At 43.7% G+C, this 13,821-nt stretch overlaps 1 protein-coding gene across 1 annotated transcript in view; it reads right to left on the reverse strand.

Annotated features, from left to right (window-relative positions):
• HHIPL2 (HHIP like 2) overlaps nt 1-12,372 on the reverse strand; it is an 85,589-nt gene extending 73,217 nt beyond the window's left edge. The window contains exon 1 of the mRNA XM_077485797.1: nt 11,918-12,372. Within this exon, the coding sequence (XP_077341923.1) occupies nt 11,918-12,256 (339 nt within the window). The 5' untranslated portion in view covers nt 12,257-12,372. The remainder of the gene's footprint in view (nt 1-11,917) is intronic.
• Nucleotides 12,373-13,821: the final 1,449 nt, after the last annotated feature.

Here is a 13,821-nt window from a genome sequence, read left to right on the forward strand (position 1 = left end):
TCTTGAAGATCCACATCCTGGGGACATAAATGGCATCTGAATTTCCTGTTCTCTAGGACTTCGGGACCAGACTTCTCTCCCTGAGATATGTACTCCTCAGGCCACCAATTTTTTATATTCTAATTTGTTCATGTCTGCCCTGGGGGCCAAAGGCTACACCAAAGTAAGAAGTTTCTCCAGCGCTGCATTCCTATTTTTATTTTATAGCGACCAAAATAAAGGTTTTTTTTGTTTGATGAAATACTTGTGTATGTGTTTTCCTTCCAAAAGGCCAGTTTATTTGTGAGATGGCAGGTACATTTCAAAAATACAAAGTGAAATTAATAACAAGGGGTACCAACACTAAACAACCTCCTGTAGATTAAAAAAGAAAAGCCAAAGATAAAAAATAAAATTATGTTGTTGTGGTAAGTTTACACACAAAAAACACCCCAAAAAAAGGAGAAATTAGCAATCTGTCTTTAAAGGAGATTTTTAGGAATTTAAAATAAAAAAACATCCAAAAAAGAATAAACAAAATCTAAAATTGTGTAGATGTGACGCAAACTAAAATTGTATTGCTGAAATGGTTAAAAAAAGAGTAATGAAATACGTTCGGGAGAAGTGTGTGTGACTATGAGTATCAAAAGAAGTTCATTCTTGCAGCATTGTAAAGAACAAGAGAATGCGCTTCATGAAAGAATTTTTAACATTGCAGCGTGACAAATGTGCTATATCGCTTACGAGCAGTAGTTTTACCTGAACGAGCGCTTCCGTGTCAGAATTTGAATGTGAGCATGCGTGGCACCTTGTCCGTCGGAGTAGGCTACACATGATCGAAGTATGTCCGATCGGACCAGTTTGTCGGAAAATATTTCCAGCAAGTTGGAAAATTGGGTCTGACGGATATTCAGACGGAATCAGTTCGATGCATACCACACACAGTCGGATTATCCGACAACACGGTCCGATAGGACACATTCCGACGGATTCTCCGACCGTGTGTACAAGGGCTTAGAGTGATTGTAAATGACCACCTTGAAAAAGAACCCATTCAGTGCAAAACTGAAATGAAAATGCAAAATATAGATATAAAAAAAATATAAATATATTTTTTTCCTTTAACATAATCTCTGTTCTTGGCTGCATAAGAGTTGGGGATAGAAAAACCAGCAGCACACTGAGCTTCCCAGTGAATGGCTGTGCAGGGGGGGGCCATGTCAGGACAAGTATGATTATTGGAGATCTGGCTGATTTCCCAGCATAGCTAGAGAACCATTTTGTGTTCTGCTTAGTGTGCTCACTAAATTGACAAACGTTCCTGACACCAAGAGAATAATGGTGACAGGGTATGGATCTCTAGCTGATTAACAGTATCAGCTCTGTTCATGTTTGCTGTGTGAAGGGGTGTCCCTTTACTCCAATCAGCTCTCAGAGCTCTCCTCACTGAGCTCTGCAGAGTGTAACTTCAGCTATCCTTCCCCTTTTTTCCGAACCCTCAGACGAGCTTTATAAGCCAGCAATTTGCAAAGAGAGGGTTTTCAGATAAATAGGTACAACTTATGCAGGGAATTTGTTTAATCTCCTGTGGCCAGTCACTTTACTGGACATATAGAAAGGTTTACAACCACTTTAAAGTAATTATTCGCACGTGTTTGATTGTTTTTTAAGTGAATATTCTCAACCTATTAGAAAATCCTAATGTCTGTGAATTTTACAAACAGATTTTGTGGATGTGTTTTAAAAATGTATGTAAATCTTAACAATAACCTTTCTTATAATATACATCAGAAAGCAATTTGTTATAACTGTTCTACACTGTTATCAGTTAGTATTGTCCCATGTTCTCGCTGTGGACTACAGACCCACCTTCCGGCTCATGTTTTGAAATAATACAAGGAGGAGGAATTCTGTAGTCCTAACACACTTCTTGTCCTAGGGTGACAATGCTGTTCCTCCATAGACACATTATAGCAGATGGTGTAAAAATACATTATGTAATAGCAGCCAATTGTTGTACACCTATGTCTTTTCCAGGATATTGAACTGTGTGTGAGACCCACTAATGGAACATTCAGCTGCAAATGGAATCTACTGTGGGCTTCGGGCCAAGTCTCAATCCACATAAACTATGAAGATCACACAAGTTGATGGTGTAGAACCAGCATGATGCATCCAGAGTGTTGCTCCATCATAAGGAATGACACGGTCCTGACGGATGCACACAGAGTGCAGAGAACGCTGTTCACACCTCTTTACTGTTACTTGCAAAGAGTTAGTTATCTGCTACTACAGCTTACCCCACAATCTGGGATTTGTTTATTGAATATACCACTATTAGATAAATACAAGGCTTACCCTGGTGGAAAAATCATATGTACACATCTCATGTTGTGGACATACTATATGTAGGGAAGTTCATTGTGAAAAAAAGATTTTACTATTGATCTGCAGAAGGATCTGGATTATATTTTGGAAGAAAATTCCTTCAATTTGCAGCACATTTTATTTTGGTTTCTTTTGAACAACAAGACTATCTATCTATCTATCTGTATATGTGTTTTTCAAAATTTAACTTTACCCAAACTACAGTTTGGTTTGGGTCTATTTGCCTAAACTTGACTTCTGTGTCAGTCTGATTGGGCTGTGAGATGTTCAGCCTGGCCACAAGGGGGCGCTGTCTCTGGTGGCAGGCGTGGAACTATGGTCTGGTTGGGCGTTTAAGTTACTCTCTCTCTGAGTCAGGGAGTGGCCCTCTCGCTGTGCCCTCTGGGAGAGGGTTCAGGGTTCCGGTCCAGTATGCTGTGCTGATTACATGGTCCTGGTCCTCCTGACCAGCCCCCAGGAAGGCTATGGCCTGGAGTGCAGATCCACCCGACTTTAATGCCTCGGGGCTGGCTAGCCCAAGGCAAGGGATCTAAGGAAGGATTCCAAGGTGGAAGGGGGCCATCTCCGGTTCGGGAGAGACCCATTGAACTTCGAGCATTCCAGGGGAGGACTCTTTAGAAGAACACCACGTACGGGTTGGTTTTCTTAACAAGAGCCTGGAAGGGCTGAAGTAACCAAGAGAATCCTGTCTTGTGGATATCACCAAGCAGGCTGAAAGATCCAAGTATCCTACAAGTGTTCTACAGCTTAGTTTTCCCTATGTGTTCTGCAACAATGTCAGTGATAAAGACTTTGTTCCTGAGTAAACAACTGGTTGGTTGCTAGGCCTTGTGAGAGAGGGACTGTCCAATCTGAGTGTCCATCCAGCTGCGAATGGCTATTCTCTGGATGCAGTCAAAGTAAGCAAGTTCTTTAATGTTTTTGGACTTTGGCATGGAGAGTACCTGAACTTTCCTTTCCAACCCTCTGATCCCAAGTTGAAAGACTGTTCAATGGTTTCAGTTTTTGCAAATAAAATCCATTCAAGTGGATCTATTGTCAGTCTCAAGTTACTGGGCCATCTACCACGGGACATCCCCTAGACGTGAAACATGGAGAACGAAAGGTAACAGTAAGCCCAAAAATAACCAGCAGCTCCTTCTAGGGTTAGTGCTACCTATCTATCTATCTATCTATCTATCTATCTATCTATCTATCTATCTATCTATCCATCCATCTATCCATCCATCTATCTATCACACATTATTTTATCTACTTATCCAACTAGCTATTTAGCTATCTATCGATCATATATCTATCTATTCCTTATATAATGTCATTCTATGAATCTCTACTTTTGTTTATCTATCCATCCATACCAAATCTATCTATCTATCTATGTATCTATCTATCTATGTATCTATCTATCTATCTATCTATCTATCTATCTATCTATCTATCTATCTATCTATCTATCTATCTATCTATCACATATCAATTTATCATTTCATATCACATTATTCTATCTACCTATCCATCTATCTATCTTTCTGTTTATCTATCTATCTATCTATCTATCTATCTATCTATCTATCTATCTATCTATCTATCTATCTATCTATCCATACAATATCTATCTATCTATTACATATCAATCTATCTTTTTACAATACATTATATTATCTACTTATCCAACTAGCTATCGCTCTATCGATCATATATCTATTTCTTATATAACATCATTCTATGAATCTCTTCTTTTGTTTATCTATCCATACCAAATCTATCTATCTATCTATCTATCTATCTATCTATCTATCTATCTATCTATCTATCTATCTGTCTATCTTTTCACATCACATTATTCTATCGACTTATCCATCTATCTTTCTGTTTATTCACTATCTATATATTTTATATCACATTATTCTAGCTATCTCTTCTTTTGTTTATCTATCCATCCATGAAGTATCTATCTACTTGTCTCTCTATCTAATATTTTTCTATCTACAAGATTTCCTACTTGAAGCCCAACTGAAATATTGGTCTTCCATTTTCAGATCAAGACATGGATGCATTCCCTCCGAGGCCTGGGGCACCTCCGCGCCCCTTTCTGCTGCGGCTGTTAAATTACCGCGACAGGGACCGCATCCTGGCGGTGGCTCGTGCCATGCCTGAAATCAAGTATGAGAACACCAAGCTTCTATTCTTTCCGGACTTCTCTCAGGAAGTGCAGCAAAGACGCAAGTCCTTTACCGATGTGAGACGCCGGCTCAGAGAAAGAGGAATTCGTTTTGGTCTTCTGTATCCCAGCAGGTTACGAATTACCGATGGTGACAACACCCGCTTTTTTGACACCCCGGAGGCTGCGGCGGCGTGGCTGGATGCCCGCTGATCATATCTGCTCGGGGGCTTGATGTGGCTGAACGTGATCGCCTGGGGGTAGCTACGTATCCCTCTTCTTTTTCAATGCTTCGACCCAAGTGGAATCCTGGCAACTTTAATCTTTGTTCCCGGCCCTTTCTCCCCATTGAGTCCAGCTTTTCCCTTGCAGATTGCTTGTTTGTCCTGCATCGCGAGATGTAATGTGCTTACTCCTGTCTAAGGAGCTCCACTGGAGGTCACTGAGGAGTCCACCTTTTGTTTGAGACGCACCCCCTGTCTACTTCCCCTCCCCATTCTCCCTCCAAGACTGGACTGCTCCTTCCAAAATTGGTGAGGACTCTACTGGGAAGGACTGTACCCACCTGGGGCCCACCATCCGGGGGTCTCGGTGACCTGAAAGTTCTACAGTTATGGGAAGAAACCCCGCATCGGTTTGCATGGGTGGATGGCCTAGTGTTTTGGTCATCACCCTCGGTTCTTGTGATGTTGGGGTAGGGTTTTGTATGTTCTGTGGGGAGAGGGTTTTTGTCTTAAAGCTAAGGTCAAAATATGTGCTGTTCGTCTACTGAAGAGTATGTATACTAAATTTGGGTTTGCTTCCACCTACGGGTGGTGTTGGATTATCCTGTTCTTGTTTCCCCCTGACGTCCCATGATGACCTCCTCTGATACCGAGTCGCTAACTATTATTTCATGGAACGTCAGGGGACTCAACTCCAAATACAAGCGCTCGCTGTTATTTCAATATTTAAAACTACATAGTCCCCACATAGTCCTGCTGCAGGAAACACACTTGACTGGTAGTAAGGTTTTGGCTCTGAAAAAACCTTGGGTGCAAAGGGCGCTACATGCGACCTACTCCTCGTACTCTCGAGGGGTGTCGATACTGATCAGTAAGCGAGTGCCATGTATGATCCATGAGGTTCACTTGGATCCCCAGGGGAAATTTGCTATGGTGGTCTTCAGCATCTTTAATAAGAAATATGTTATTGTTAACGTGTATCTCCCTCCTCCGAGCCAGGTGCAGGTTTTGTATACTTTATATGAGAGGTTGGCTCCGCATTGCCCGGCGAGTGTCCTGTTTATGGGTGACTATAACGCCACATTGTCCCGTGACCTAGATAGGCCCTCTCCACAAGCGACCTTCAATCCTGACCTTGGTTCGTGGGCCCTAGCTACGGACTACCAGGAGGTGTGGAGATGGCTTCACCCCCAGGATAGAGCATACTCTTGTTTTTCCTCCACGTTCAAAACGTCCTCCCGCATTGATCTGGCATTTGCAAATGACCTCCTCCTGGCTAATGTCCAGGATGCTAGCTACCTTCCCTCCGGTCTTTCGGATCATCACCCCCTTAAATTGATTATCAGGACCACCAAGATAAGGAGTAAAGCCCTTTGGAGGCTACAGCCCCATTGGATCAGTAACGTAACAGTTCACGACAGAGTTGCTCCCTCCTTGCAGGACTACTGGGTGCGCAATGTGGGGTCAGCCTCCCTGGAGATGACGTGGGATGCTTCCAAATCCTATGGTAGGGGACAGTACATTTCCGCTGTGGCGGCAGTCAGAGCAGAACTTGGGACAGGGTATCTGAGTTGCAGCACAGGGTTGAGGAGGCTCTAGATCAGTACTCCGCCTCAAGGACGGTCCCCAATTTCGAGCACCTCTTGTCGCTCAGGCGAGAACTGCATCTCCATGTCTCAAACACCACCAGGCTGGGTCTACAAGACAGCAGACAGAAATACTTTGAATATGAAGATAAGAATAGCAAATTACTAGCTATGCTGGCGCAGCAGGACAGGCCTGTGGCGGTTATACCTGAAATACTCACGGAGGACGGGGTACTGGTTACCTCTCCGGAGGATATTTTATCTGCATTCACCAGGTTCTACACCTCCCTGTATGTCTCCTCACTCCCTGAATGTTTTGACCCTGCACCAATGACCTCATTGTTAGATACGCTGGCACTGGGGTGGCTCTCTGATGCGGAGCGACAGCTCCTTGTTTCGGAGATCCCACCAGAGGAGGTCACGATGGCCATTGGGTCTTTCCCGACAGGGAGGACCCCGGGGCCGGATGGGCTACCCATTGAGTATTATAGAGCACACTTAGAACTGCTTGCCCCCAAGTTGGCTCAGGTGTATTGCTCATGTCTTGGACGGGGCTCCCTGCCCCCTCTATGAGAGAGCCCATATTATTCTTATTCCGAAGCCTAATAAGGACCCCAAACAGTGCGCCTCTTACAGGCCGATAGCACTCCTTAATTGTGATTTAAAAATATTGACTAAAATACTGGCCATTAGACTTAATAAGGTAATCAAATCTCCGATTGATTCTGATCAAACTGGCTTTATGCCGGGTAGGTCCACGGATATCAATATCCGTAGACTGTTTTCCAACATTCATGCGCCCCATGATAATCAAGGCACTAGGACTATTGCCACTCTAGATATGGAAAAGACATTTGATACAGTGGAATGGGTCTATCTGTGGGAGGTGCTATGGCACGCATTAAACTGAATGGCTCCTTGTCTCCTCCGTTCCCGCTGCAGAGGGGCACCAGGCAGGGATGCCCTCTCTCCCCGGCCTTGTTTGCCCTGGCCATGGAACCTATTGCTGAGGCTCTCAGGAGTTCGGCTGTGGTCCGTGGTCTTCGGGTGGGCTGGCTGGAGGAGAGAGTGGCTCTCTATGCAGATGATCTTCTGCTCTTTTTGAATGATCCTGGTGACTCTTTGCGGGGTGCACTTGGAATTATGGATGCCTTCTCTGTCTTTACTGGGTTGAAGGTGAATTGGCATAAATCTCAACTCTTCCCGGTGGACGAAGGGGCCAGGACCTCTCCATCCTCTACCAAGCTTCAGTGTGTGGATAGGTTTACCTACTTGGGTATTATTGTCTCAAGGGAGAGCAGGGTCTTTGTCCGGCTCAATCTTGAGCCTGTTCTGGTAGGAATCAGGTCCAGGTTGAAGGCGTGGGGCAATCTTCCCCTTTCCCTTATAGGTCGCATTAACCTTCTAAAAATGAAGATCCTCCCCAAACTTACGTACATTTTTAGGAACTCCCCACAATGGCTGACTAAAACCTTCTTTAATTCTCTGAAACAACTTTTCCTCTCCTTCATTTGGGGACCCAAGCCCCCTAGATTCAGATATTCCACTCTCACCAGGCCTGTGGGGAATGGGGGGTTGGCTCTTCCTGATTGTCACAAATATTTCTTGGCCACTCAGCTCGTGACAGCCCACTGGTGGTTGCGGCCGGGCCTGACCAATGCTGCAACGGTCCTGGAGGCAGCTATAGTGGGGTCGCTGGAGGCCTTGCGGGGGTTGATATTCAGGGGGCTGAAAACTCCTCACTGCCTCACCCCCTTCTATGCGCACCACTATAAGGGCGTGGAGGGCGGGGGAGGCACTGAGGACCCCCCTGCCGAACTCCTGGTCTCCCCACACCCCCCTGTGGCTGAATCCTAACCTCCCGCAGTTCAGTACCATCCCCGACCCGCAGGCCTGGGCCAAATGTAAAATATTAACTCTCGAACATGTCATCACTAACGGGGAACTTACTCCCTTTCATATACTACGCACTAAATTTAATGTGCCTGCGTGGGCCCATTTTCGTTATCTCCAAATAGCACATGCATATCGATGTCAATTTTTAAGTCAACCGGTCGTGCTAGAATACTCTGAGCTTGAATCCATCCTTCGGGTAGAGGACCTGGAGAAACCCATGTCTCAGATTTATAGGTCCCTGCCGTCCCAGAGTTGCTGCCGTCCCCGAGTTGTCCTCCCTCCGCAGGAAATGGGTGGAGGACATACCGGAGTTGGATGAGGTTGACTGGAGGGAGGTTTGGGATTTTCCATTCTCCCCTTTGGTATCAGCCAGGGACAAATTGGTCCAATACAAAATTGTTCACAGAGCCCATTAAACACCTCACAGATTGCATCAGATGTCGCTGACGCATTCTTCAGCGTGCTGGCGATGCTCCTATCGGCCAGGAGACTTCATTCACATTTTCTGGACTTGTCCAGCGATTGAATGCTACTGGAAGGAGGTTCTCCTGGTGATAGGCAGGACTACTAAGATCAGTATCCTTTGTGACCCTAAATACTGTCTGCTGGGGCTCGTGGAACAAATGTCGATCCTCAGAGCTAGGAAAACGCTTATATCCTTGTTATTGTACTATGCACGAAAGGCCATCACCATGACCTGGAAGCAATCGTCCCCCCCTTCTATCAAATTTTGGAAGAACCTGGTGAACGCTAGTTTGCCCCTCTATAAGGCTACCTACTCGAGCAGGGGTTGCCCACAAAAGTTTGACAAGGTGTGGACCTGCTGGTTGGATGATACCACTACGGCAACTGATGTAGTGATTGACCCATAATCCTTCATTGAGGTCATAGCGGGCTGTTAGGATGCCCAAATGCTCCTATGCTATTTTATCCTGTACGTATAACACTTAGCACAACACCTCCTGCAATAACCTCTCCCCACATTGGGGTTTAGCTAGTTAAGGTTTTATTGTTTTGACCTGTCTGGATGCGGCCCGTTGCTGCATAAGTGACAGATTATATGTTAAGAGAATGTGTCCATATGTGGCCTGTTGCCGCATTTGAAGGTTTGCCCCTGCGTGGGTAATGTTTGGCCCCTGCGTGGGCAATTGATGTGCTGATGAAAACTCAATAAAAACGATTTTATAAAAAAAAAAAAAAAGACATGGATGCACATCTAATGCCGCGTACACACGACCGGACTTTTCGACGGACTAGGTCCGATGGTCTTCCCGACGGACTTTCTGAATGGAACGGACTTGGCCACACACGACCTGACTAAGTCCATTAAAAAGTCAGTTCGTTTTGAACGTGATGACACAAACGGGACTAAACAAGGAAGTTCAATAGCTAGTAGCCAATAGCTGCCCTTGCGTCATATTTGGTTCGTCGGACTAGCACACAGACAAACAGTTTTCAAGATTTTTAGTCCGTCGAACTAGAGTCCGTCAGATAGATTTGAAACATGTTTTATTTCTAGGTCCGTTGGACTTTTGGGAAAAAAAGTTTGCTGGAGCCCACACTCGATCAAATTGTCTGACGGATTCCGGTCCGCCGGACCCAGTCTGCCAGAAAGTCTGATCGTGTGTATTTTAAGGGTTTTTAACTTTATTTAAAGTGTCACAAAGTGTACAGCAGCATGGTTCATTGTGATGGGATGCCATCCAGTGTGAGGCAAAACTGCAAACCACCTGCATTGGACTGCACTGTCATGCACATCACGCCAGCATTGTGGTGTGAATGGGGCACATAGTCTGTATGTCCTAGCAATGATCTGTAGGTCACTGTATATAGTAAGAACGAGCCCATACAGGTGAACATTGATGGCCTGCATCACTAATTCATTTTATATTTGTCCATCTGATTTCTCCAGCCATGGAGATTCTTTACACAGGCTAAATGTTAAAACATATAATGTACATAAGAATTCCTTGATTAAGAGTAGTATCCCTCATAAATAATATGACAATATTTTTGTCAATGAAATTAACACTATTTTAGTTGACTAAAATACATTAAAACAATTCAGATGACTAAAATACGACTAAAACAATTCATATGACAAAATACGACTAAAACGAAAACAATTAAGATTACTAAGGTACGACTAAAACTAAAATGGCATTTTAACCACTTGCCTACAGGGCACTTACACCCCCTTCCTGCCCAGGAAATTTTTCAGGTTTCAGCGCTGTCGCATTTTGAATCACAATTGCGCGGTCATTCTACACTGTACCCAAACACATTTTTTTGCATTTTATTCACACAAATAGTGCTTTCTTTTGGTGGTATTTAATCACTGCTGGGTTTTAAATTTTTTACAAAAAAAAGAGCAAAAATTGTGAAAAAATTATTTTTTTTACTTAGTTTTTGTTAGTAAATTTTGTAACTAAGTTGTTTTTCTCCTTCACTGATGTGCACTGATTAGGTGGCACTTATGAACACTGATGAGGTGGCACTTATGGGCCCTGATGTGGTGGCACTTATGGGCACTGATGAGGTGGCACTTATGGGCACTGATGAGGAGGCACTAATATGTTGCACTTATGGGCACTGATAGGTGGCACAGATAGGCGGCACTAATAGGCACTGTTAGGTGGCACTGGTGGGCACTGATAGGTGGCACTGATGGGCACTGACAGGTGGCACGGATAGGCAGTACTGATGGGCACTCATGGGCATTGATGGGTCATATTGATGGGCATTGATCGACAGCGGTGATGGGCATTAATGAGCAGCACTGATAGGCGACACTGATAGCCAGCACTGACTGGCATCATTAATGGGCACTGATTGGTGGCACTTGTGGGCAGTGGTGGGCACTGATTGCTGCCACTGGAGGGCACTGATTGGTGACACTGTTGGTGCTATATTGTAATCAGGGCACTGATGATCAATGCCCTGATTACATGTGTAGATGTCCCCCTGCGTGGATATGCCACTGATCAGCTCTCCTCGCCACACACTCTGTCGGTGTGAGACGAGAAGCACCAATTACCGGCATCTCCATGTTTACATGTGACCGGCTGTGATTGGACACAGTGGGTCACATGGGTCACAGCGTGCAAGAGCGGCCATTCTGGGACACCTTCCTATGACAGCATCCTAGAATGAGAGCCGCACCACCCCGCTGTCATTTGAGGGTGGGCGGCAACTAGTTAATCAAAAGACTATGACTAAAACTCGAAATTTGATGTCAAAATTAATACTGGTTATATATTACAACAGGTGTCTATAGTGCATGTTAAAGCCTTAATATCATCAATAATAACAGAAGTATAAAATGAGTTTGGCAATTCTAGAGAAATGCTTAAATAATGCATTACAATTTGACTAAATTAGATTCGATTTTAGTCAACTAATATGTACTGGAGATTTTAATTGACTAAAATACGACTAAAAATGAAACAATTCAGGTGACTAAAATACGACTGAAACTAAAATGTAATTTTAGTCAAAAGACTATGACTAAAAGTAATCGCAATTTGACGTCAAAATTAACACAGATAATGGGCATAACTGTTGGACAAAAGTGAGTTTACTGGCGTATTTCCCATGGGGTAATGACTGGCACAGCTCTTTAGCTTCCAATTAAAACTTAAAATGCTCTGAATGGACTGACCCTTCAGAACAGCAGAACTCACCTGGCAAAAAATATTCTTGACATAATCTCCACACAGCTCCTGCTCCTTATGGTCAAAGTTGTCCATGACCGACCAGTATCTCTCCGCTATGATGTTGTCCTTTTGCTGGTCACAGCATCCAAACTCTTGATACAAGGAGCAAAACTCCAAGTGTACAGGGGGCTTGAATGGGGGTCCAGAATCCAGGCACTGCGGATGACTGAGGACTCCTGTCTGGATGAGGATGATAAAGGATGATAGAAGATAAATACCTTTGAAGAAAGTTCTTTCTCCCCAGTGTGGACACAACAACAAGGAGCATCCAAGAGCTGCCAGGAATGTAGTCATCTTTACTGACATCTACTACTCTCATCCTGTGGCCCCCACACTTCAGTTTGTGTGTTCTGCTTTTTATAACAGCCCTGAGCACTCCCTCACCACTCCAGAATGTGCGTCTCCACCTTGTCTCTTCCATTGCTGATCTTTACATGTCCTGCTCATCCCTTTTTGCTCATCCCTTTTCATCATGATCCCTTTTCATCATAATCCCTCTCAAAGATCTGTTGCAGTTTCTAGCATTTGCTCAGTTTGTCACACTTCATTCCTTCCTCAACATCCAGCTCCATCTGGATTTACACGTGCCCACCGCTTTTGCTTTTCCAAAGTTTTCTCCCCACACAAATTTTTAACATCAATGCCAATAACTGGAAACACCTGAAATGCCCTCTATGATGCTTTATCTACATTTTCTTCACTTAGTTCACAGCTGGCAAAGAACATTCCTCTGTTATAATCACTTTTATTTTTGCATGTGTGTTTTATATGGATGTGGCTTCTCTGACATCTCAATCAGTACAGTGAGAAATCTCAAAAAATGTGTCCACTAGGTTTGACAGTGATCATCCATAGAGGGGCTTCTATAACTGGGTCTGCATGGGTTTTTTTTTTTTTTTTTTTATAAACTGCCTTGAAAAACACCAGTGTAAAATAAAAACAGATTTTTTTTTAATTATTTTACGGTGTGTGGTATATAAGGATCCATTCACACATGTGTGACTTAAAAACCGTGTGATTTTCATTGCAACTTTTTTTTTTTTATATTTAAGAAAGGTTCCATTTCAACTTTACTCTAAAACTTGATGCGACTTTGATGCACTTTTGATGCGACTTTGGATGAGTGTGATTTTGTTGTTACATCTTTGGCTTTGACCAATGTGATCGTTTTGTTTGTGCTCCAAAAAGTCGTTAGACATGTGCAAAATGGAAACATTTCTTTCATTTTGCTTCTTTATTTTTTAACAAATTCCAATTTTTCAGAACGATTCGAATCGGTCTAAAGTTGATCGACCGATTCAAATTCTGTGCAAGTTGTTAAGGAGCAGACCAGGAAGCTGGTCACCACATCCTTAGCAACCGATGACTCATCAGCTGTCAGCGGATTTCCCCACTGACAGCTGAATGTGAAATATAAGAATGGCCAGCAATGAAAAAGAAATGAAAAAAGGGCATGGCTCTCCGTTTCAATGGGCCTGATATAGATTTTTTTTAAAGGAGTTGTAAAGGCAGAAGGTTTTTTTTTATCTTAATGTATTCTACTCATTAAGATAAAAAGCCTTCTGTATGTAGCAGCCTCCCCAGCACCCCTAATACTTACTTGAGCCCCATATCTGTCAAGCAATCTCCATGAGTGAATTGGCAGTCTAGAACCTTCCCTCCTGATTGGCTGAGACCCAGCAGCGGTGCCCCCCTAACAAGCTGCTTGCTGTGGGGGCACTCGACAGAAAGGAGGGGCCAGGAGCAGCGAAGAGGGACCCCAGAAGAGGAGGATCCGAGCTGCTCTGTGCAAATCCACTGCAACAGAGCAGGTAAGTATGACATGTTTGTTCTTTAAAAAACAAAAAACAAAAATGAGACTGTACAATCAC

Source organism: Lithobates pipiens, unplaced genomic scaffold (assembly GCF_037356315.1).
Source record: "Lithobates pipiens isolate NorthernLeopardFrog02 unplaced genomic scaffold, aLitPip1_a1.2 Scaffold_18, whole genome shotgun sequence".
NCBI classification, from domain to species: domain Eukaryota; kingdom Metazoa; phylum Chordata; class Amphibia; order Anura; family Ranidae; genus Lithobates; species Lithobates pipiens.